Consider the following 22,500-nt stretch of genomic DNA (forward strand, 5'->3'; position numbering starts at 1 on the left):
GCTCTTTGGTCACCTGACCCGAGACAACAAAGAGGGTCGCGTGCGGTCATGTTTCACGTCGTCGTCACAGGAAGTTAAAAATGTGGACCAGTGCAGCTTTAAGGTTCGTGGGACGTTCAAGTTTCACTGTCAAACTATTCATAGATACACTTGGGGGGTTCAGGTCCGCGCGTAAGCAGCTTTAAACTTTGAATAACACAGATGAACCAACTCAGCAGTAACTGTTACAAAACGCTACATCCAATCAGAGCTGGAAGCAACAGAAAAGCACTGGGAGTTATTTTCAAACAACACGCTGAGGACATTATTGCACTTGTTCAAATGCATCCGTTCTGCGTTACAGTAATGTTGAGTCTGGAGAGACGCTCGGGTATTAATAGTTGACCACTGCGTGAACAGTCGTCGGCATGTTGAACGGGCTGCAAATCATCGTGTGACGTAATCAGACACCAAAAGGAAACAATGCTCTTCTCTTATGGAATCGTAAAGAGTAACACACACACTTCTTAAATCATGCAGAAAAAGAGCCAGTCGTGAAAGAGTACCAGTTTCTTTAATTTCAAAATAGCCATCCTGGAAAATGAATACAGCCCTTTAAAAAGTGTTGTTTCCACTTTGGACTTTGCCTTAATGTTAACAAACAACTTGTATGTGCTTCACTTCACTCGTCAATGCAAACAATAAGACTCCAGTTAGCAACTACGTCCCCCTGACGAGTTTAAACTAGTTGAATTTATACCTCAACGCAGGCTCGTTATATCATTATGGGATGTTTCTGCACTTCAACTGTTATTTATGTTAACTGAAGGATAGAATAAATATTAAGATAAGAGGTAATATGATTATTAGAGCATGAAGTCATGAACAGTCCGGGTTCTTCTGCTTAGAGTCGAGAAGCTTTCAGCCAAAATCGATTCCCATCATCCTTCTGCTCAACGAAATGATACGTTTGTAGAAACTTGCATTAAGATTTTAAACGTCTGCTCAAGTATAAAACTGCAAACAATCGAGCTTCTACTCTGTTCTGACTGCAGCAATAAGACTTATGAGGATGTAAAATGAAGTAAAGGTGTTCACTTTGCTCATGTACAACTTGTTCTTCCTGTCAGATTAAAGGAAAAGCACAAACATTTGTGATGAAGTAGTTTCTCTTCCCCGTTAAGTGTCTCCCAGTGGACTGAAGTCCTGAGGGAACTACGAGCACGACGCTTCACCCGCAGTGTTAGCGTGATACACTCAAACATTCTGTAACATTCTCTGTACTAAATCCACTCCTCGCGCAGGGAAACAAAAGCCTTTTAAAAGTTGAATGGGTTTTTATGAGAATCACAATTCAGAATTATGAGAATTCAAATCAGAGCGACTGATCCAGGTTCAGTCTTCAGGTACCTCGGACAGATCCGACGTCTTATTCAGGGTCCCGGCTGCGTTTTCACGCTGTGGTAACATCCGATTGCACGTGCTGAGAATGTTCAGAGGTAAGCGCTAACAGCTGCTGCGGCTCCTGCTGTCGTTCAAGCATCATCGGCTGGTTAACTTTGACAAATGACGCGGACATGAAGCTCACGGATCTGCAGCACGTTTCTCAAGTTGAACTCAAGTTGGCAGAGTGTCGAGTTTCAGTAAGTGAAGGAACTGGTCTGGTGTTTGAATAGAGGTTGACCTGAAGGACAAACAGTGGCTCCATTTCCTGCATAATGACCTGAAAGTGCTCCCACTTCTGACAGATGACCACAATCCCAACCCTTCCACGGAGGTTCCTCAGAGTTCTCAGGCCACTTGTCATCCATGGAGGGGGAGGGGCCTCAGAGGGAGGCGGACTGGCGGGGCAGGCGGCGCCGGGCGCGGCCGGGCTGAGGACTGGAACAGGCGCTGCTGGACACGCTGGATCCAGGACTGGGAGAAGCGGTGCTGGAGACGGAGGCCGACCCGTCCTCATCCTCGTCGTCCTCGTCGTCATGGGAGCGGTGCTGATGGGTGACCACCACCCTGGGGAGGTGATGGCGTTAACTACTCGGACGTATGGGGTTTTTAGTCAAACGTCCTTCATTTCATCGCGTTACACTACATCACACTTTACAAATACAAGCATGTAAAAAACACACAGGAAGGACATTTATTATGCGTGTAACTGAATACTACTGCACCTCGAACTGGGGGGCCCGAGGAGGTTTTGTTTGTGGGGATCAAGCCTGGAGATGTAGCTACTCTTGGACCACTGGGGAGAAACAAGAACAGGAAGAAGTAGGAATGGTTCCACATGTCTGATGACGATAAAATGACAATGTGCATCCTTCTCTTCAGGTAAACAACACTCCTCACCATGTGCAGAGGGTCACTGGTTCCCAGATGGACTCCTTTCTCACAGAGAGACGTCAGCAGGCTGATACCTGCACACACACACACACACACACACACACACACCATCTGTTATTCCGTCTTTCTCCATCCACACTCGCACACGCTTTAAAGTGAAACATATTTTCATTTTAAATCTAAGCCTAAAAACTTTTTTCTTTCGTTCATTTAAACTTCCTGAAATAAACAGCTATTCTCTCAAAATCCACTTGAGGCTGAGCATTTAAAAAGGGCCACACTGTAGAATTATGACACGTATGAAAGAAACATGAAGATTAACGTTTTAAGAGGAGTCTTTAGGTACATTTGGCCTGTCGCGATGTGCAATGTATTGACTTATCGCACAATAAAGGAAGAGGAGTGTGATCTTTGTTGGCGTTGAGATATTCATTTTACATATAAATGAACGTCACCAACATGTTTATCGATCGCGCTTCCCCCTTGTCTACTTTCACTGTCGGGGGCGGGGCTTAGGCAGCGCTGACACACGCAGAGCGGACAATGGTCTGAAAATTGCAATAAATGTGCAGTAATCGCACAACAGAGATTTGATATCGTGACAGCCCTCATTAACACACGCCGATAATATTCGATATTTTTCCAAATGAGGATCGATGCAGATCACCTTTGGACCTGCTGCTGCAGAACTTCTGCTCCCACTGGTCCAGCAGGATGTTGAAGTATCTCGGACTCTCGAAGAAGCGGAGGTAGCGGGAGGACGCCGGCGACGGGAAAATCCGCTCAAACTGACCCATGCGGGTCCGCTCGTCTTCGCTGGCCGCCAGCACGCGGACGTCCTCCGGAGTCAAGACGTCCAGCACCGTGGACAGGAAGTCCTGGCAGGGACAGGAGGAGACTCGGCGTCACGCTTACTTTTAAAACATTTTTCTGCTCTGATCGAATGTGCTCGTGGTCGTGTACCTGGTCGGCGTAGCGTTGGCCGAGATAAAAGGCCCGCTTGACCTTTTCATCGGCAGACGGCTCTGGCTTGGTCCGCTCCCTGATGCTCACACACAAACTGCGCACACACACACACACACACAGATGATGGATGGACTCTACAGCCTTTTCTGAGGCTGCAGTTTGATTCTAAATTGAGACCAGAATTGACTAATTTCCCGTAAAAGTGACAGGACCCCCCCTCATGTGCACGTTGAGGTGCAGTACCGCCTCCCTACCTGCTGGTGGAGCTGGAGGTGCTGCTGCAGGACACGACCACATCCTCTTTTTGGGGAATGCGGAAGCCCGCCAGGTTCAGGAGGTCTCTGATCATCTGACCTTTAACTGCAACATCCAGCGCTGTGTTGGAATGGAGGCTGGGACGGAAACAAAACCACCGTAAGGAGATTCCTTTTAAAACCCGGTGCGAGGTTTTTTGTATGCGTGTGCGTTACCTTGGCGATATGTTGACCTCCAGGATCCAGGGTTTGAGCTTCTCATCCAGCATGATGTCGAAGCCAAACAGCTCGTGGCAGCTGTACGGCGTCCTCACGTTGCTCTTCAGCAGGTTGTTGACGTACGGCTCCGACCTGACGACAGACACGCAGCACAACGTTTCACAACCGTGCCAGGATGTCTAGATTCATTCAGTCATCCATCGCTCCAGCAGGTCACAGACCCTCCTGAGGCTCCCGACCGGAACACGCGGGATAAAAAAAAAAAAAAAAAAATCTCCCACGAGCGCCTCCAGGAACTCAGATACATCCGTGGCGGCCCAAATCTTTTAACAAGGTGTGCGTCATTTTCACTACCAGGGTGATAATAGACAATAGTAACGCTGAAGATACAGTGATTGTTGGGTTACGCAGAGCTTTGCCGTACGTCCCGATGATACAAAGGAACAGAACGAACAGTCAAATGACTGCAGGGGCCGACTCACCCAATGATGGTTTTGATCACAATGTCTTTAATCTTCTCCCAGATACGAGTTGTGTTGACTCCCTTAGAACCAAGATACTGCCACAAGGCCTTCAAAGCCCTAAAAACACCCACACACACACTCAAGAGTTGGAGTTTGGGAACACACGCGCACACAGTAGCAGCGGCGTGTCACTTCTGCCAAGCACACAGACCATTTGTGTCCCTGGCAGGCCTTGTCGTCGCTGTTGCTCTGGTACTCAGAGTTCTTCTTGTTGACGCTGTAGTTGGTCAGATGCATGAACTTGTTGCCCAGAGTCTTCATGGAAGACGAATACCTGTACGAGAGGTCAAATCCACACGTTACTCGTTGATTTTAACGTTAACCAAGTCAACAGGAATTGCCCGGAGGGAAACGGACTTGCAGCTGGCGAATCGAACCAGTCCGTCAGAGAAGATGTAAATCCGGAGCGGGTCGTAGCAGCTCACGTAGACGTAGATCCGCAGGTCGAACTTGTTGCCGCTGATGAGGTAAGGCTTGTGAAGGTACCTTAAACAAACCCAGTAGGGTCAGACGTTGATCCGAATGACAAACGATGCGGTTCCAGCTCCTGGAAAGTGGTTTCAAACCTGCGGTGTATTCAGGTCCACTTACTTCTGGACCAGCAGCGGTCTCTTGCGGGGCATCTGGCTCCATTTGTGGATGACCTGGATTCCGATTCCTCTGGCTGATGCAGGCTGGACACAACAACACAACTTCATTCAGGCATTTATGGTCTGGAGGACTCGTTCTGGGAGCATTCATCATTTATCAAACAAAGAACTGGTTTCATTTTAAGAGCAATTAAAGACAAATTATCATTAGTCAGAAATACCGATTATCCAGCAACTGAAACCCTGAAGACTAAATAAAATAGATAAATACCTCAAATGAAAAGTATGAAACCAATTTGCCTTGAGGAACTGATTTGCAATTGATTACGTGCTGGCAGAACGCACCGGCTTGATGATCCATTTCTGCCGGGAGCCGCCGTCCTCCCACGCCTTGCGGAGCAGCTTGATGTCCTGAGGCAGGACGAAGGTTCGTGGGAAAAAGCTAAACTCCTGTTTGCCGAAGCGGAGCTGCATCTTGGACAGGTTCCTCCACAGCCGGTCCTTCCTGCCAATCTGAAACGTTCCCGGGAAGTGGTTCAACTGGGACGGGAGGAGAGACACAGCCGGGTTCAGTGAACTCCCACAGAGCCATCAGCGGGGTTTCATCTTCCCCTCGGCGGGTCTTATCACCTTCTGGTGCTCTGCGAGGGCCTTGAAGCAGGGAGACTTCATGTGGTGTCCCCAGCAGCCCAGCCAGTCGTGGCTTTCTGCACCACGACACGGAAAATCATCGGTAAAAAAAAAAAAAAAAAAAAAAAAAAAACACGGCTCCTCAGATGAACCCAGATGGTGTCAGCAGCGACTCCCACGGACCCGTGAGGACTTACTCTTGGTGACTTTGAAGTGCGACCTGCCGATGGTGTGCTTCACGATGTTCGGGGTGACCGTGCTGATCTTCCATTTCAGGAGTCGCCGTTGCTCGGCGGGCAGCAGTTCCACTGTGGACACAGAGAGGCAAACGCTGACAGTGACACATCTACACAGACCTCCACCCTGCTGTGTGGGCATTTCTCAAGGCGCTGCCTCAACAAACGGGCTTCACCTTTCTCGTCGGCGGTGCTGAAGTAGAGCGTTGGAGCGACAAAGGGGAACAGACTGGGGACCAAAGCGGGTCGCTCCTCTCGCTCGTCCTCGGCCCCCGGTGACATCGGCCCCTCGACACTGAGAGGAAGAGCGAAGGCAAGCAAATGAATGTGCACGTCCAAATACGAGCATCCTCCCTCTTCTTTATTAAATAAAATGGAAAATCCCTCAGTAAAAAGGGCCGGTGTGTTCTCAATAAAACATTTAAGAATTTTCAGCCGTTAAAAACACGCGAGATTGCTGAAATTAAGTCATAAAGCAACGTCTTACAGCTTTAGCTCATGAAGCGCAAGCTCTATTTTCCCCCCTCAATATTTAGCATTTAAATCCCTCGAGGTCGTCACCACTAAACAGGCAAAACAACTGATTTAAAAAGTAACGCAGCTCCAGTTACCGTCACTGGATTGCTGACTGACAGAAGTCGGCTTTCCAGACACCAGGATCGTAACACCAGCTGAGAGGCGAGCGCACTTTGCACCAGTACCACGATGCTTGTGTGAATTTGGGGTTACACACACACACACACACACACACGTACATTTTGACACCGAGAGGCGGTCCGACGTAAGGAGGCCTTCTGTTATGGTCAAAATGTATGTTGTCACAAGCCTTAATAAACCATTCAGCCAGCAGGGAGGACAGAGACTAAATCAAACTAATAAGACCATGTTCTTTTGTCCAACATGTCAAATAAAACACTCGTCCACATCAAATCACCAAATAGGAAAAAGAAACCTCCACTCACATGACAGTCATATAGGAAGGAAGGATGAATAAACAACTGGATGGAGGACGAGAAGCTGACGTTATCCTGCTGCCAATCCGACAGGCGCAGTGGGCTTAACTCAACACTACTGCACACGAAGGAGCTGTAGCCTTCAGGAAGGGTGGAGGGAGGTGGGGGGGTGTACGCAATTTAACAAACAAATCAGCTGGTTGTGGGGGGGGGACAATAGCAGCCCCTCTACAGGCTGTTTTAACAGAGAATCAGCGCCGGGTCTTTGGTGGGAGTTCTATTGTTGAGGCGTTCACAGCGGGGAACAACACAGCGGAGCTTTCCACCACGCTCTGCTGCTTTCGGCCCCTTCCAACAATTACACACACACACACACACACACACACAGGATCTGATGAGACTATTTGTTCCCTGTCAGCAGATCAATTAAAAGAGGACAGAGATTTTGAAGAAGTTGAAAATTTGGTCTTGACCAGAGAGGAATTGGCAACTAAATACTTTTTAACTACAGGACATACGGAGTGTAAAATAAACCGGAAAGGACTAAAATACACTAGATTTAAAAAATATTAAAAGATATGAACGGCGGCCGACAGCTTCACTTGAAAACATGAACTAAGCACGAAGGCCGAGAGACACCTAAACATTTATAGAAATAAATCAGACATCAGATCCGTGAGAAAGAAAAACAGACGAGGAGAGATGTAATGATGTGAGCGAACACCGGGCGTCAGTCAGCGGGTTCACCTCAAACGTAATCAGACACAGTGTGTGTGTGTGTGTGAGAGAGGTTGTAAAGGACATTCACCCAGAAGAGGCAGTGATGGACGCTGTGGATGAGGAGCCGTTGATGGAAGAAGAGTCTGAATCATCTGAAGACACACAGGAACAAAAAGCAGGTGTTCACTAAAGACGGCTCAAGTGCTCAGACTGTATTCAGTGTGTGCACTTTACCGTCGTACCATCATCACTACATGCATTCTCCAGCTCATCGGGCAGCTCTTCCTCGACTCCATCCACCTGCATCACACTCACTGAGCTGGAAGACAAACAAGTTAAAACTAGTCTTTAAGGCGTGGGGGAGGGGGGGGGGGCTCTATTTATTGAAGAAGCGCTGAGCTGCTACACACCCAGACAGCGGAGCCTCTCCGACCAGCCGGGCCTCCGACGGCGAGGAGGGGAAGGGGGGCGGGGAAGAGGCGATGAGCTGGATGGCAGAGATCTGAGAGGTCACGGAGCCCACCAGGGCTCCTGCGGGGCCGGGGGCCGCAGCTACGGGGGGAAACAAACGGTCACACCTCCATGACAGCTACTTAAACCCAATATCAAGGGCGACACGCGGCTGAGACGTGGGTCTTTCTGCCTGCGGACGTTTCACATTTTGTTTCACAGGGAAAAATAAACTAACAGCAAACTTCTCTAGGAACTTGATTTTTATTTTATTAATTATTCTCCACGAGGTTGAATGTGTTTGGAAATGAAGTAAATGAGAAACTAAACTCAAGCTCCATTGCGACTGCGTGGAAGCAGTTTGAACAAAGAAGTAAACCCACCATTTTAAAATAAGTAAAAGCTTACTTATTTTTACTTCACACACTAAACAATTAAACCCGTGACAAACCCGCTCCGATCACGTCAGTATTCCTGGTGGACGTATTGAATAACCACAGCCCGCCGCCCAGAGGAGGAAGTGAATCATTGGGATTACCTGCGGCGGCACCCGGCGCTGTGGCGCTGACTTTGGCGCTGGGCACCGTCGGCGGGGGGGCGTTTGGAAACGGCCCGACTTCGGGAAGAGCGGTTCTCCCGCGTGTGGGCGAGGAGCTCTCCGGCGCCTGCTGGTTCCGGTCCAGAGTTGGGGCCTTGCTGCTCGTGGTCGACGCCAGCGCTGCCGGAGGACGACCTCGTACCTCCAGCTGACCGGTCATCCACACGCGTGTGCTTTGGGCCCGGCTGCACGCCGCCGCCTTGGCCGTCGTTTCTCTGGCTGTGCTTCTCGTCTCTACGGCGCTGCCTTCGGCGTCCGTTCTCAGTGGCGCCCCCTGATGATCAGGGAGAGTAAGGCACAGAGGAGGCACCGACGGCGGGGAGGAGGAGGGACTGTCCGCGGCTTCAGGCTGAGAACACAAAACAAGGGAAGGTGAGTGGACTTACCTTTAACCTATCTTGGCATTCTGGCCGCCTCACAGACCAGCCACTTACTACTCGTAGAACAATACAAGTATCATGGAGAACAGGAGCTTTGATCAGAAATTCATTCTAAATTGATTCAATAAATTCTAAACTAAGAAAAGCTCTGGAGTGGAAACATGAGTGCATGACAACCCTGATGAAGACCACTAGAATTACTCTAAAAATAAGGCGATACTTTTAATAATACACCTCTTTCTCTGTCGTATCATTGATACTCACCATTAAGCCGTCCGTTGGCTGCCTCTTGACGAACAGGTCTCGGTAACAAATAGAAGAAAAAAGCTCCAATCCCAGCAGGGCGTCGCCTGTGGCGGCGAGACTTCTGCCCACTGCTGCGTCGCCTCCGGGCGGCGAGGCCTGGAGCGGTTTCTTCATGGCACCCGCCGGCTGGACGTCAACTCCAGCCGGACCGTCCTCATGGGACACGGGAGACGCCCCGTTAGGCGTCCGTGGCAGGTGTGGAGACCCATCTGGCACTGTGGTGGTTTTAATTGCGTACCCGCTCTGCACCACAGACACGGCGGTCTGCCTCGGGGGGGAGAGAGGTTTGGCTCGGCCCTTTCTCCCAGGAGTCGGTCTAAAAGGCACTCTGGTGGCACGCGCGCTGGCTGAGGTTGTGGGACTACCTGCGTTGGAGCGCGGCCGGAGCTCCGCCCCGTCCCAGGGGGAGGACTGGTTGGTGGGCATGGCGGCGCTCGATGAAGCTGTGGTTACGTCTGGAGAGCTGCGTTTTTGGGGCGAGGTCAACAGGCAGGATAGGAGTAACAGCCTCAAGTGGAGGAAACCCCCCGCCCACCACCACCACCACCACCACCTTCCTGTTCTCCTCCTGGCAGCTTTCCACTGGTTCTTCTGCAGCAGCGACGTCTGAAGCGTCAGCTCCAGCGGGATGGAGTTGAAAATGTGCTTTTGGTCCCAGTGGCTCGTCTACAAGTTCTCGATACGTCCTGGCCGACAGTGAACATAACTGCCGCTGCAGGCGCAGTGACAGCAGTACAACGCAGGACGCGCTCTCTCCCGAGGCAGCGGGATTCCAGCTCTAACTAAACGGGCGCGCTCGAGAGTTCGTCCCGGGACTCGAGGGCGAGTCTGGAAGACATCGCGGATGCAAACCGAGCAGGAAGCGGTTGACCCGTCCTCCTCTGAACGACTTCCGGGGACGAAACGCGAGCTGCGATGTTCACGGGACTGGGCTCACAAACAGTCGTCGAGTCGCAGAGCAGAACGTGGCCTTCCTGGTGTCCTCATGTCTTCCTCAGCTGATCCACGGGAGGCGATAGACACACTAATTTTCCTGCTGGAAGTGTGCAAGAAGAGAAGCAGAGTCAGTCAGAGAATCTAGTCCTTGAATAACGGACCTTCAGAGGACAAAGGACTGTTCCCTTATGAGGAAGGAAAGTTACAGATTACAGTACAGAATCCAATGCTACACTGGAAAAGCTGGCCGATTTTAAGATAGAAGAAAAAACAAATGAACGCGTGAATGCTTATAGTAACAAAGACAAATTACCGTCGTAAGATTTCTTAAATTAGATTTTACTTGGCAAAGATTTTGTACTTCTGCAGGTTGATATTCTGATATCAAACAGCTGTTAAAAAAAGAAAACCCAAACCCGCGAGATATTAAGAAAAGGTGTGTATTTAAACAAATATTTATTCAACCAACACTACTTAAGTCAGTGAGAACATCAACCTTGTGTTAACTGTAATTACATAACTTTGCTTTGAGCCCACAGGCACAGCAGGGTCTCCAGTCGGGTTGCCGGGATGTTAAGAAATGGCTCTAAAGTGCTGAAGTCACAGCTGTGTGAGCTAGTAAAAGGTGGGCGGTGAAGTGAGCTAGTAAAAGGTATGCGGTGAAGTGAGCTAGTAAAAGGTATGTGGTGAAGTGAGCTAGTAAAGGTATGTGGTGAAGTGAGCTAGTAAAAGGTGGGCGGTGAAGTGAGCTAGTAAAAGGTATGCGGTGAAGTGAGCTAGTAAAAGGTGGGCGGTGAAGTGAGCTAGTAAAAGGTGGGCGGTGAAGTGAGCTAGTAAAAGGTGGGCGGTGAAGTGAGCTAGTAAAAGGTGGGCGGTGAAGTGAGCTAGTAAAAGGTATGCGGTGAAGTGAGCTAGTAAAAGGTATGCGGTGAAGTGAGCTAGTAAAAGGTATGCGGTGAAGTGAGCTAGTAAAAGGTATGCGGTGAAGTGAGCTAGTAAAAGGTATGCGGTGAAGTGAGCTAGTAAAAGGTAGGCGGTGAAGTGAGCTAGTAAAAGGTAGGCGGTGAAGTGAGCTAGTAAAGGAGGGCGGTGAAGTGAGCTAGTAAAAGGAGGGCGGTGAAGTGAGCTAGTAAAAGGTGGGCGGTGAAGTGAGCTAGTAAAAGGTGGGCGGTGAAGTGAGCTAGTAAAGGTGGGTGGTGAAGTGAGCTAGTAAAGGTGGGTGGTGAAGTGAGCTAGTAAAGGTGGGTGGTGAAGTGAGCTAGTAAAGGTATGTGGTGAAGTGAGCTAGTAAAGGTATGTGGTGAAGTGAGCTAGTAAAGGTATGCGGTGAAGTGAGCTAGTAAAGGTATGCGGTGAAGTGAGCTAGTAAAGGTATGCGGTGAAGTGAGCTAGTAAAAGGTGGGCGGTGAAGTGAGCTAGTAAAGGGTGGGCGGTGAAGTGAGCTAGTAAAGGTGGGTGGTGAAGTGAGCTAGTAAAGGTGGGTGGTGAAGTGAGCTAGTAAAGGTGGGTGGTGAAGTGAGCTAGTAAAGGTGGGTGGTGAAGTGAGCTAGTAAAGGTGGGTGGTGAAGTGAGCTAGTAAAGGTATGTGGTGAAGTGAGCTAGTAAAGGTATGTGGTGAAGTGAGCTAGTAAAGGTGGGTGGTGAAGTGAGCTAGTAAAGGTGGGTGGTGAAGTGAGCTAGTAAAGGTGGGTGGTGAAGTGAGCTAGTAAAGGAGGGTGGTGAAGTGAGCTAGTAAAAGATAGGTGGTGAAGTGAGCTAGTAAAGGAGGGTGGTGAAGTGAGCTAGTAAAGGTGGGTGGTGAAGTGAGCTAGTAAAGGAGGGTGGTGAAGTGAGCTAGTAAAGGAGGGTGGTGAAGTGAGCTAGTAAAGGAGGGTGGTGAAGTGAGCTAGTAAAGGAGGGTGGTGAAGTGAGCTAGCTAGCCTGTATCAATAGAAGCAAGTCGTCCTTCGCAGCGTCACTTCCAGATGTTGCCGGTGGTTTCTCATCTGTAATCACGCCGTTAGTTTCACGTGTGCGCTGTTCCGTCACACCCTGAGCTTCAGGTCGGCAAACTAAAGTTAACGAACACGTCCGCTCTGCTCAATCACCTAAAAACGGAGGCGGAGGCCGGACTTACTTTAACGTCTATGAAAAGGGTCCACGCGCCCACAGGTGTTAGAAAGACCTGTTAGCTTCAGGCTAGCTCCTCCTGTTCACCGCCGTCCAGACAGCGTTAGCTTAGCAACAACTACCAACAACGCCAACTGCCACCGGCGGTGTCAAAGACCCCCCCAACAATAAAACACGGGGCCGGTATCCGCTTATCAGAATGTATTCATACGTACCCCGTCACGTGTACTGTGCCGAACATGACGTCCCGTCGGTGGGTCGAAGGTGGCGGTTCTTGCGTCGGGGTGAAGTAACGTTAGCTAAGTTAGCTGAAAACTCCGATTGATACGTCACGACCAAAGATCGTTTGCTGGAACGAGAGACACTCTCCGCCTCACTTCCTGGTTTGCTTCTAAACCGACAGCAATTACATTCAGCAGAATGTTTTAATGCGTATTTACGCGATGAAATTGGGTGAAAGAGATCGGAATCAAATATTTAAAAACAAAGAAATAAACATTGAAGTATATCATGTTTATTATATAGTCAGGCAGTACTTGGATTGGTAGATGGATCACTTGAATTCACAAACTACTGCTTCTACAATGACATTCAGCCACTAATGTTTTTTTAAGCGTGGTTATTTTAGCTTCGTCAACAATATCACTTTCTGGAAAATATTAAATTACAAAAACAAATGCAATCGTGAAATAATAGGAGTGCAAAACTGGACTGGCTCAGAGGCTATTTTTTGACTAGGGGGTTATATTATTAAAGGATAATAAAATATTAATAATGTTTAATAGAAAAAGGAGTTGGTGGTGATAAGTAGAATATGCCGTTCCATTTAGTCCAAGAATCATAAAGTTGCATTTAATGTTCTTTAGTTATTAAAAGATAAGTTTAATTAACAAATTGTTCTCGAGGCAAAATATTTGCGTTGGCAGATGTTGACACATGTAGGCCTAAAATATGCCTTCGATTACACAAATCAATCCCTGCCTTTTATATGAGCGATGAATCCCCAAACTATGTAATTAAGTAAAGCAAAAAGTTGTTTCTGTCTCGGTGTTACTTGTTTCTTTCTTTGTTGTCCCACAACCCACCACAATGCAAGTCAGCATTAGACCGTTGTTGTGAGAATTGAGGAAATCCTTCAGCCTCCTTCGGGTCCTCGCTGAGGAGCAGTCAGCATGTGGACCACACGTCTCCTCAACATCTCCCCACTAGAGGTCTCCCTGGAGGGAAGACCAACAGCTTTACTCTCCTTGTTTCGCATTCTCCCTTGTGGTGTCTCTGTTCCTGTTTTCATTGCTCTTCTCTCTTACTTCCCTTTCCCCCGCCCGGTCCTTCTTATCATTCTCCTTCTTCTTAATAGCCTTTCCTCTCCTCCGCCCCTTACTCACAGTTCATCCTTTCCATTCTTTTGACTTCTTTCTTGCCTCATCTCCTTTCTTATATTCTGCCTGATTATCCTATTTTCACTCTCCTTCCTCTGTCCTCTGGTTCTCACTTCCTCCTTGTTTCCTTTCTTCAATCTCCCTCTTTTTTAATTTCCTTTTGCTTTCATCCTTCCCATCCCTCCTCACCTTTCTTTCCTCTTTTTGTTCTCTCCTTTTCCTATCTGATCTCTGATTTGGATTTATTTGTAATTTACATGTTTTTTTGCTCTTCTTCCTTATACCACTTCTCTGCTCCTTCCCATCATTCTCCCACTCATCCTTTACTCCTCTTTGGACTCTTCTGTTTTCATATCCTCCCCTCTATCCCACTGGCATGTCAGCGCTTGCAGAGAGAGAGAGAGAGAGAGAGAGAGAGAGAGAGAGAGAGAGAGAGAGAGAGAGAGAGAGAGAGAGAGAGAGAGAGAGAGAGAGAGAGAGAGAGAGAGAGGAGAGAGAGAGAGCAGCAGGACTACTTCTGTCAGAGCTGAGGACGTTCCAGTCTCAAGTGCCACTGAGAGCAAAGAGTCTGCAGGACCAGCTGGTTGTCCCAGGAGAATAGCCAGTCCATCAACAAACACACGAACGATCAAAAGCGACTGAATTGACGCCTTTGAGGACTATTGGAAATATTGGAACCTGAAGAAAAGGAGAATAAAGAAGAAAAAGTGACCTGGGAAAAGAAGAAGGGATTGCGAGAACAACCACAAGAGGACGTTGGTGTCTGATGCTTCTGCTCAGATACAAAGTAAAGAAGATTATACATAAAGAAGAATCTTGAAAAGCGGAAATCACAACCACGCATATTTATGCAGTTTTTAATCCAAAAGAATAAGAAGGAACTAAGCAAGAATAAGCGAATCAGAAGAGGAATATGTTTTTCTATCATCCTTTTAACGATCAAACGTGTTTTAGAACAACCTTTGCGTGAATTCTCGGCGGTCCGATAAGAGACGGAGGAACTAGAAAGACGGAATATCAACCTGTCAGCTAAAAGCGAATGAAGGAAAATAATATTTTTTCTTTCTTCTTTTTTTTTAAGTTGGACATTTTCAATCAAGAATCTGAATTTGCAGTTTGGTGCAATCATAGCAGGAGTAACAAGTCATAAGTGACAAAATAAAAAGGGTATAAAGTAATAAAGTAATACAGCAATAAAGGGGAAAGAGTAAATATCTAAAAAAAAAAAAGGGGTTCAAAGAGGACACCGAGAAGGAATAAATAAGGAGGGAAAGGAAGACTAAAGCCGAAACGAGGACAAATCCAAAGAACCAAACTAAACTACACAACAAAAAAGAGCACTAAAGGGAGAAATCACAAGGGGGTGAGCATGAGGCTCCTGGTGCTCCTTGCGGCTCCTCTCTCCATCCTCCTCCTCCACGTTGCAGCGGCGGCCCCCGCGGGCGGCGTGTCCCCGGGCCGCCTGGAGCGCTGGGTCCGCTCGGGCCTCCAGTCGCTGCAGTGGGACCAGCTGGACCGGTGCCTCCGCATGTCCTCGCTCTCCGAGGCCGAGTGCAGGCGGCTCGCCCACCTGCCGCTGTCCGCCGTGGCCGTGTACGTGTCGGAGCCTCGCACAGCCGCAGGTACGGAGGTCCGGGGGTCCGGGGGTCAAAGCGTCTATGGATGATGCTTGAAATGTTTCTGCATTAAAGATATTGATTTATGGGCACAGCCACATAAAATCACAAGAATCTGTGTGGTACACGTATTCATTCACTACAACTGCAACATTTCAAATCATGTCCAATGCTTCTGAAATACAGTTTGCATATTCAGCATTCACATGCTGGCATAGAAGTGTGTTTTAAATATGTAATCGATAATGGAACAAAATCAGTGGAAATGGAAAAATAATCTATGCAGATGATAGTTATTTATTTGAATGGGAATAACTAATCCAGATTATGTGAAGGGAGACACACCAGGTAGAGTAGAAAAGAAGGAAAGGACAGCGGTGGGGGCTTTGCATGAAGTCAAATTCAAAATTCTTGTTTAATTTCATTGCTGTATGAAAGGGAGGAATAAAGACACATCATCAGTCGGTCACTTGAAGACACTTGTTTCTAAATACACACTATTGTTCCCGACCCCACCGCCTCCCCCTCAGGTAACGCAGACACAGTCGTGGCCATCCTGCCGGACTCCTCGGGCGGCTCCGCGGGCTCCAAACTGCGGGGAGGGTTCAGGCAGCAGCAGTCTTCCCCCGGCTCCGCGGCCCACGATGCCGTGCTGGTGCTGGATCCGAGCCCCGGGGAGAACTTTGGGCACCCGGTGGTCCTGTTCTACGTGGATGTGAATGTGACGAAGAAGAGATGCTCTCACCTGGATGGCATTTACCTGGGTGAGACACGGGGGAAGCGTTGAACTACGCATTACGGGCAGCTGTGGTTGTCTGTTGAATGGAAAACAAAGCTGTATTAGAAAACATCGCGAATGTCTGCAAACCACCTCTCTAGAAGATCTTTAGCGCCTCCAAACTTTACACCACAACAATTTGTGTGTATCGGAATTCAGTACGGGACTTTGAGATGGAACATGACCAGAAAAGTCTGAAGGTGCTAAAGATCTTCTAGAGGGTTAAGGACGTCCTGCTTTCACCTGCGTCCTCAGCTCGTAAGCACACACGACATTTGACCTCCCGGACCTCTGAATGTCCACTGTGCCCCTGCGGTGTTGATAGAAGCAGCAAAAGCATCTCCAGTGAGGTGCCACAGGGATCCGGTCTTGGTCCTTTACCATTTATGTTATTTATGATCATTATCCTCCAAATCAAAGTCTTCAATGCAGATCGTACCGTTTTGTGTACACGTTCCTGGCTTCAATCCAACCTGGTCTCCTCCTCCGTGTGCATTCACATTTTCACAAGTATATAAAAGCAGTATTATAATATCTAGTCGTGGTATTGGGTTTCCTGAATTGGTCAATATGACTGTTTTTGTTCTTTCTCTGTGATTATGAATTTAATTCTGAATCAGTAGTACTCAATGTGCACGTATTTAGTGTGTGAGTGTGTGTGTAGAGATCTGCATTCAACTGAAGCAGAAGAGGAAGTTAAAGTGTGACGAAAGCTCCATTTGTAGCTCATTGGGTGACACGGGACACTTCTCTGCTCAGGGCGCTGTGACACAGCAACATCTTCAGCCCTTTTTGCCCCACGGCCAAATCCAATTTATCTGTCCATGTGTGTCCACGTGTGTTCTCGCACTTCTATAGATAGATAGATAGATACTTTATTGATCCCTCAAGAGGGAAATTTTGGTATCACAGCAGCATGTACAGGGAAGAAAATAGAATAAAAAGATACACATTATATACAATATAATAAGAGAAATATTAAATTAAATTAAATAAACTGAAACAAAAGAATAACCTTCCAAAAGAGACAATAATAATAATTTGTAAAAGGAGAAGAGGAAGAGGAAAGAGCAGCAACATAACAGCAGTACAGGGTTATTATTGTAATTATTTAGCCTGGGATGATTTATTGTAGAGTGTTATTGCACTGGGCAGGAATGACCTCCTGTATCGGTCCTGTATCCGTCTCTGTGAAAAGAAGGTTTAGATTTAGAAATTAGACATTTTGCCATTTCAGAATATTGAGCATCACTTCATTATATTTTAGCTGCTGCTTTCAATAGCAACTTATTTTGTGACTTCATTGAAAAAAGCGTGAACAAGACCAGCAGTTCTTCCGTGACATTGAAGCCGGAGTATTTTGGTCATATTTGTAAAAAGGGTTGCTTCTCTAAAAAGCCCCACTGATGGTGGTGGCCAACAACGTCCTCACTGTGGGTAAAAGGCCAAAAGTAAAGTGCTTCATCCGTGTAGAAACAGTCCAAGGGGACATCGTTTCTGTGATGGTCCTCACAAGTCCTGCAGGAGAGACGAGTTTGAAAGTGCAGATTGTTGACTTCCTGCTGTGAGAGCGGTTAGGGCCGGATGCTGAGGTGAATTTGGCCCTTCAATTATTCATATATACACACACACACAGCGCTGAGCCCCCTGCTGGGTCTTGTAGAGGGTTCTTGGACCAAAGACTTTTAAAGTGAAACTTTCTTGAGACCCCATTTAACCTGGCGAGGGGATGCAGAGCCAGAGATGCTGAGCTGGATTCAATTGAGATGCAACACAAGCGAGCAAATCCTCCCCGAAACTCTCTCTGTCTCCCTTCAACATTTGCACATGTTCTCCCTCACCTGTCGGCCGAGCTTAAAGTGACGGCCCGTTGATTTCCCAGCGCGACAAACGAGCTAAACCTTTATCATCAGGGCGTCTTCTGTGTCTCCAGGCGAGGAGTGTTTGACTCTGGCTCTGAAGGGCCGTTGCCAGAACCAGCTGAAGCGTCGGCAAGCCGGGCCGGAGAGGCTCATGGGTAACGGGCATCGGCTGGCCGGCGGGCCGCTGCGCGCTAGCGTCACCACCACTGGCGGTGGAAGCCGTCTGGTGGAGCGGCCCGTCGGGGGGCTCTGTGAAGTCCACTTCCTTCCGCTGGTGGTCGGAGCCGGAGACAGCAACCGAACGCAGAGGCTCAAGTGTGTCGGTAGGTTCCTTCTCTCGAGGCTCAGCAGAACTCCACAGAAGAAGGTCTGCTCTCCCTCTTTTGTTGCAGGGTACCAATGTCCCCCTTGTTCCGGTCTACACGCTAACCACGTTGCAGGAGTCTCCACCGTACTCAGATTTCTCAGGAAACTCAGGTTTCCCCATGCTGACGTGCTAAAAGTGCTGAATGCCAAATCGTTCCACGACAAATTCATCCCGCATTCTGTATCAAGATTTAAATGTGAAGAGCGCATACTGACTTGCATAGATCATGGTTGTTGGCCGTCATAGGTTGAGTGACATTCTGATTCACGTTCCCTGAGCGAGATGAATGAATTATTCTCATGTTGTGCCATCAGACCATGCGGAGTTTGCGAGGTGCCCTCAGCCACTGCCGATGGGCTCGCCCAGTTTGCCCGCCTCAAGCTGTGAGCTGAATAAGAACACCCGGCGCTGCCACCAGCAGCCGCTGGCCACTCACCTCGCCTGCCGCCTCTACCAGACCTGCGACCACGCCGTGCTCCTCTCAGGTAGGACGCTCGGTGTCGGACCGCTTCTTCGCTCTCACCAAAGGTCCCCGAAAACAAACGCAATCAATTTGTCATGGTTTCTTGGAGATGGAGATGACACAAGAGGAACATATTAGTTTATGCTGATCAAGATCCAACCGCCAATAAAGGCCGAGGTGCTTTGCTCCCTTCATGACGCCCTGTCAACACGTGTGTTCACTACAGGCGGCTGGCAGCAGCAGATGACGTTCCAGCGTCACGTTGAGAACCTCCAGAGGTTCTACAGAATGCTGCGGAACAACGGCTTCCACAAAGAACACATCAAGACCTTCTTCGCCAGCAGTGGACAGCTTCCCGGTACAATCACTCAAGTTATCTCAGAAAATCTGATTATTTGTTTTTCAAAATCTTGGCGAGATTTGGGCCAGATCCTCAGGCCTTTGAGCGATCTCTTGTTTTCATACGCTTCTCACATTACCAGGAACAACTTTAAAGGAAAATGGTTTCTCCTCTCATTGCGTCCCAAAAACCCACAAACTCCACCTGATATCGCACTGTGCCGTCTCTCCATCGTGTCCCCACAGGCGACGTGGAGGGAGTGTACTCGGCAACGGAGAAAGCGGCGATCCGTAACCACGTGTCCTACGTGTGCAGGAAGCAGCACTGCGCCGACTCGCTGGTCCTCTACCTGAACTCGCCGACGCGCAACGACGGCGCCATGCTGCTGTGGGACGCCAACCTCAACGGCATCGTAAGAGTGACGCGCGCGTAGAATGTCAGAGGGAAAGGGTTAGCCGGAGAACGGGTTTGTATGAAGGATTTCAGGATTCACTGTTTGTGTGTGTCTGTCAGACTGACAAGGACCACCCAAGTATTTCTGTTGTTGTTCCCCAAAATGTGAATGTGAGCTCATCGGGTAGAAGGAATAGACTGAGAGAGGGTTCAGCGGGCTGCGATTATTGGCTGTAAACAAGGACTCCTCCGTCTCTCTGCCCCCCCCCCAGGCCGACTCTAAGGAGCGATACTCGGTCAACGAGCTGCTGGCCGACCTGGCCGGCTGCAGGGCCGCGCGCGTGCTGCTGTTTGTGGATCAGAGCTACAGCGGCGTTCTGTCCAAGAGGCTGCGGGGGTCCCAGAAACACCGCAACGTGGTTCTGATCCAGAGCCAGAGCCGGCACGGCCGCCAGAGGTCGAGCCCCGGCTGGGACGAGGGCAGCTGGTCCCACGTCGGCCCCGCCAGCTGCCTGCTGGGCCACCTGGGGAAGGTGACAACGCCACACCGAAGGGTCGGTTTCGTCCTCTCTAAAAATCGGTCTCTAACCACGTCTGTCATCAGGGCACCGGGACGTCCCGCCTTCTGGAGCCGTGGGCCGGCCTTCTGAACGTGACGCTGGCCGGCGCCCCGTGCAACGCCACGCCGCCTCTGACGGAGGGCGAGATGCGACGGGAGTACCAAGGCTGCCAGAACCTGCCCACCGCGCTCTGGCACCGGACAAACAGGAGGACCAACTGAGAGAGAGAGAGAGAGAGAGAGACGCTGAGGCCGAGTGGGAGAGAGAGAGAACTAATTCATTATGGACACACGCACACATCTTCACATTACCAACATAACTTAGGGCTTTAGTTTCAGTGTGCTTGGTGGACGCTGGTGTGTGTTCTCTGTCCTAACTCCGACAGTAACCATGGCGATGACAGCTCGTCCCCACCGCAGTGTCCCGAACACCATGAGAACCATGTGTGTGTGTGTGGTTGTGGGTTCAGCAAGAGGACAACCCCTCTGAAACCATCGCTGTAGCTTATGCTGGGGTGTGTGTGTGTGTGTGTGTGTGTGTGTGCGTGTGCGTGCGTCACAGCTCACTTCAACATTTCAGAGCCGTTCAACTTCTCTATTTTCGATGACACGCAGGAACTTTCCACTATTTCTTTCTTTCTGTTTTCCGTCAGGGGTCCGTCTGCCCCTTTAGGCTACTTTCCTCCCAACCTTCCCTCTGGATCTCCTCCTCTCTCCACTTTACTTCCCTCTTGCCTCCTTCTAATTGTCTTCGATTCCCTATCACGTGGGTTTACCTCTCTAACCTCTATCCCTCCTCGTTTAATTTGTTCCTGTATTTCTTTTGTTTTTATTTTTCTGCTTTCTTTTCCCTTCTGAGAGTTACACACTGAAATCGTTTTGCAAAAAGCCCGAAAGCGTTGAAGCGAGTTTAGTGCATTTTTTATTTGTGCACAAGAAATGAAGAGAAAATGTTTCGACGAAAAAGGCCATTTGCCATCTTTACCTGCGTCTCGCAGTTAAAAATCCCCCACATGGGTTTATAGGCGGTCAGCACTGAGGGCCCCTCCATCATATTCCCACACGTTCTCCCTCTCAACGGGTCTCCGTTGCGTCGGCTCTCAGGAGGTCGGAGCTGACACGACGCATGTAACTGCCACCGGCAAGTTGGGACTGAGAACGTGTTTCACATTTTGTGACCATTAAAGCACGTTGCCACGGTCATCATTTGGGTCATCCAAAAGAGACAAACAGTCACCAGGAATCCCACAGGGGGGACGCCGAGGATTGTTCGAAAAGCATAAATAAATGACATTCATGGAAGGAAGGAACTTATTTTGAAGATCGTGAGACGGGGGACATTTGAGTTTGTTTTTTTTACCCGGAAGACGGACGGAGCGAGACATCGAGGCAGCCATGAAACGAGAGACGTGTCATGATTAAGATATGAAGCTCTGAGACTGCCCTCACTGCTGCACAGACGGGCTATGGCATTTTAATAAGGGCACAACTTGCGTGTGTGTGTGTGTGTGTGTGTGTGTGTGTGTGTGTGTGTACAACACATGAAAACATGCACTCGTTCTAACATTAACCCTCCCCCACACTAACGACGTCCACCGGGTCCTCTGTGTGTGGTGGTACTTTGTGATATTTGTCTACTTTGTCCTTCTGAGTAACCATGTAGTGTATGAAGACGTGGTGTCCATCCCAGTTCCTCCCAGGCGGGTTTTTGCACCGATGACGATGTTTTTATTCCAAGAGATTGGAGTCGATTGGCGCATTTTGGAGCAAACACCACGTCCATCTGGTGGAAATGTGCATATTCACAGTTGGTGTAACGACCTGTACAGAGAGACACAGAGTGCGAGGTGTCATTTAGCAGGATTGTGTCTACTTGCATGCCTTCAAATCACAACATTTAGTCAATAAAGTATGTTTAGAATCCAGTGAAGTACGTGAGATTTATTTGTCCCGACGAGCACAGGTTCCCTTTCTGTGTAAATCACACACACACAATCGAATGGTGACAATGTCCAGAGCTTTAACTGCATGTTATAAACCGGTCACCACTCAATTATTACCATGTGGAGATAAAGATCCATCTCTGAACATCTGGGCCGGGATTCATAATCAAACCATCAACTAAAAGGCAACATATATATATATATATATATAGGAGGGGGGTCTGCAGGCTCCCCGATTGCCACGGGGGTGTTTTTCCGCACCCTGCAAAGAACCAACATCAAACCGCCCGGTGTGAAGGGAGCTCGTGAGGGGCGGAAGTCCCGAGGCGGAGCTCCTTAAGAGTGAAGTATCGATTTACAGAGAAACGCCGCGACACAATTGTTGTTTGAGAAGCTTCCATTGCTCACGAGACTCAGTCACTCTGCCCATCTGCCTCCCTCTTTCTGGCCCCGGGGGCCGCGGATATAGATTTACCCTAAACAGTGACCTTTGACCCCCGGCGCTCTCAGCCCATCCGGGATGTTTTCGCCAAAACAATCTCAGTAACACAATCGCCTGTGGTTGGAAACAGGTCGTGTTTAATCTTCAGGAGCACCTCGACATCGAGTGGAG

The 22,500-nt window shown here is 48.8% G+C and overlaps 2 protein-coding genes across 6 annotated transcripts; one reads left to right on the top strand and one right to left on the bottom strand.

The window, feature by feature from the left end:
• Positions 1-534: 534 nt before the first annotated feature.
• ttll4 (tubulin tyrosine ligase-like family, member 4) lies at positions 535-12,543 on the bottom strand. Of its 5 annotated transcripts, XM_078090601.1 has the most exons (22): positions 12,403-12,543; positions 9,101-10,178; positions 8,446-8,805; positions 8,397-8,409; positions 7,819-7,960; positions 7,651-7,727; positions 7,497-7,560; positions 5,912-6,030; positions 5,697-5,807; positions 5,500-5,576; positions 5,215-5,409; positions 4,871-4,953; positions 4,637-4,765; positions 4,431-4,553; positions 4,238-4,336; positions 3,753-3,887; positions 3,537-3,674; positions 3,280-3,376; positions 2,984-3,194; positions 2,323-2,390; positions 2,148-2,218; positions 535-1,989 (listed from the first exon to the last, which is right to left on the bottom strand). In XM_078090601.1, exons 2-22 carry the CDS (start codon positions 9,566-9,568, stop codon positions 1,806-1,808), a joined length of 2,964 nt encoding a protein of 987 aa, XP_077946727.1. In that variant the 5' UTR covers positions 9,569-10,178; positions 12,403-12,543; the 3' UTR covers positions 535-1,805. The 5 variants fall into 5 exon arrangements, with proteins under 5 accessions (XP_077946727.1, XP_040056788.2, XP_077946728.1 ...); XM_040200854.2 differs by having other exon boundaries at positions 8,397-8,805; XM_078090602.1 differs by having other exon boundaries at positions 535-2,010; positions 8,397-8,805.
• A 909-nt stretch (positions 12,544-13,452) lies between these two features.
• On the top strand, positions 13,453-21,874 carry LOC120833603 (uncharacterized). The gene is made up of 8 exons (XM_040200862.2): positions 13,453-15,188; positions 15,713-15,946; positions 17,894-18,145; positions 18,504-18,674; positions 18,879-19,010; positions 19,238-19,404; positions 19,658-19,918; positions 19,990-21,874. The coding sequence occupies exons 1-8, from the start codon at positions 14,936-14,938 to the stop codon at positions 20,164-20,166; spliced, it is 1,647 nt and encodes a 548-aa protein (XP_040056796.2). The 5' UTR covers positions 13,453-14,935; the 3' UTR covers positions 20,167-21,874.
• The last annotated feature ends 626 nt before the right edge of the window (positions 21,875-22,500 follow it).

The sequence above is a fragment of the Gasterosteus aculeatus genome, chromosome 16, assembly GCF_964276395.1.
Source record: "Gasterosteus aculeatus chromosome 16, fGasAcu3.hap1.1, whole genome shotgun sequence".
NCBI lineage: Eukaryota > Metazoa > Chordata > Actinopteri > Perciformes > Gasterosteidae > Gasterosteus > Gasterosteus aculeatus.

Bases quoted from the DNA above. Each gene is read 5' to 3' on its own strand.
- ttll4 (XM_040200854.2), bottom strand. From the start codon at position 9,568: ATGCCCACCAACCAGTCCTCCCCCTGGGACGGGGCGGAGCTCCGGCCG. The intron at 3,377-3,536 runs GTAGGGAGGCGG...GTGTGTGCGCAG, and splicing joins ACCTCCAGCTCCACCAGCAG to TTTGTGTGTGAGCATCAGGG. The intron at 2,219-2,322 runs GTGAGGAGTGTT...GTTTCTCCCCAG, and splicing joins CCAGTGACCCTCTGCACATG to TGGTCCAAGAGTAGCTACAT.
- LOC120833603 (XM_040200862.2), top strand. From the start codon at position 14,936: ATGAGGCTCCTGGTGCTCCTTGCGGCTCCTCTCTCCATCCTCCTCCTC. The intron at 15,189-15,712 runs GTACGGAGGTCC...CCTCCCCCTCAG, and splicing joins GGAGCCTCGCACAGCCGCAG to GTAACGCAGACACAGTCGTG. The intron at 19,011-19,237 runs GTACAATCACTC...GTGTCCCCACAG, and splicing joins CAGCAGTGGACAGCTTCCCG to GCGACGTGGAGGGAGTGTAC.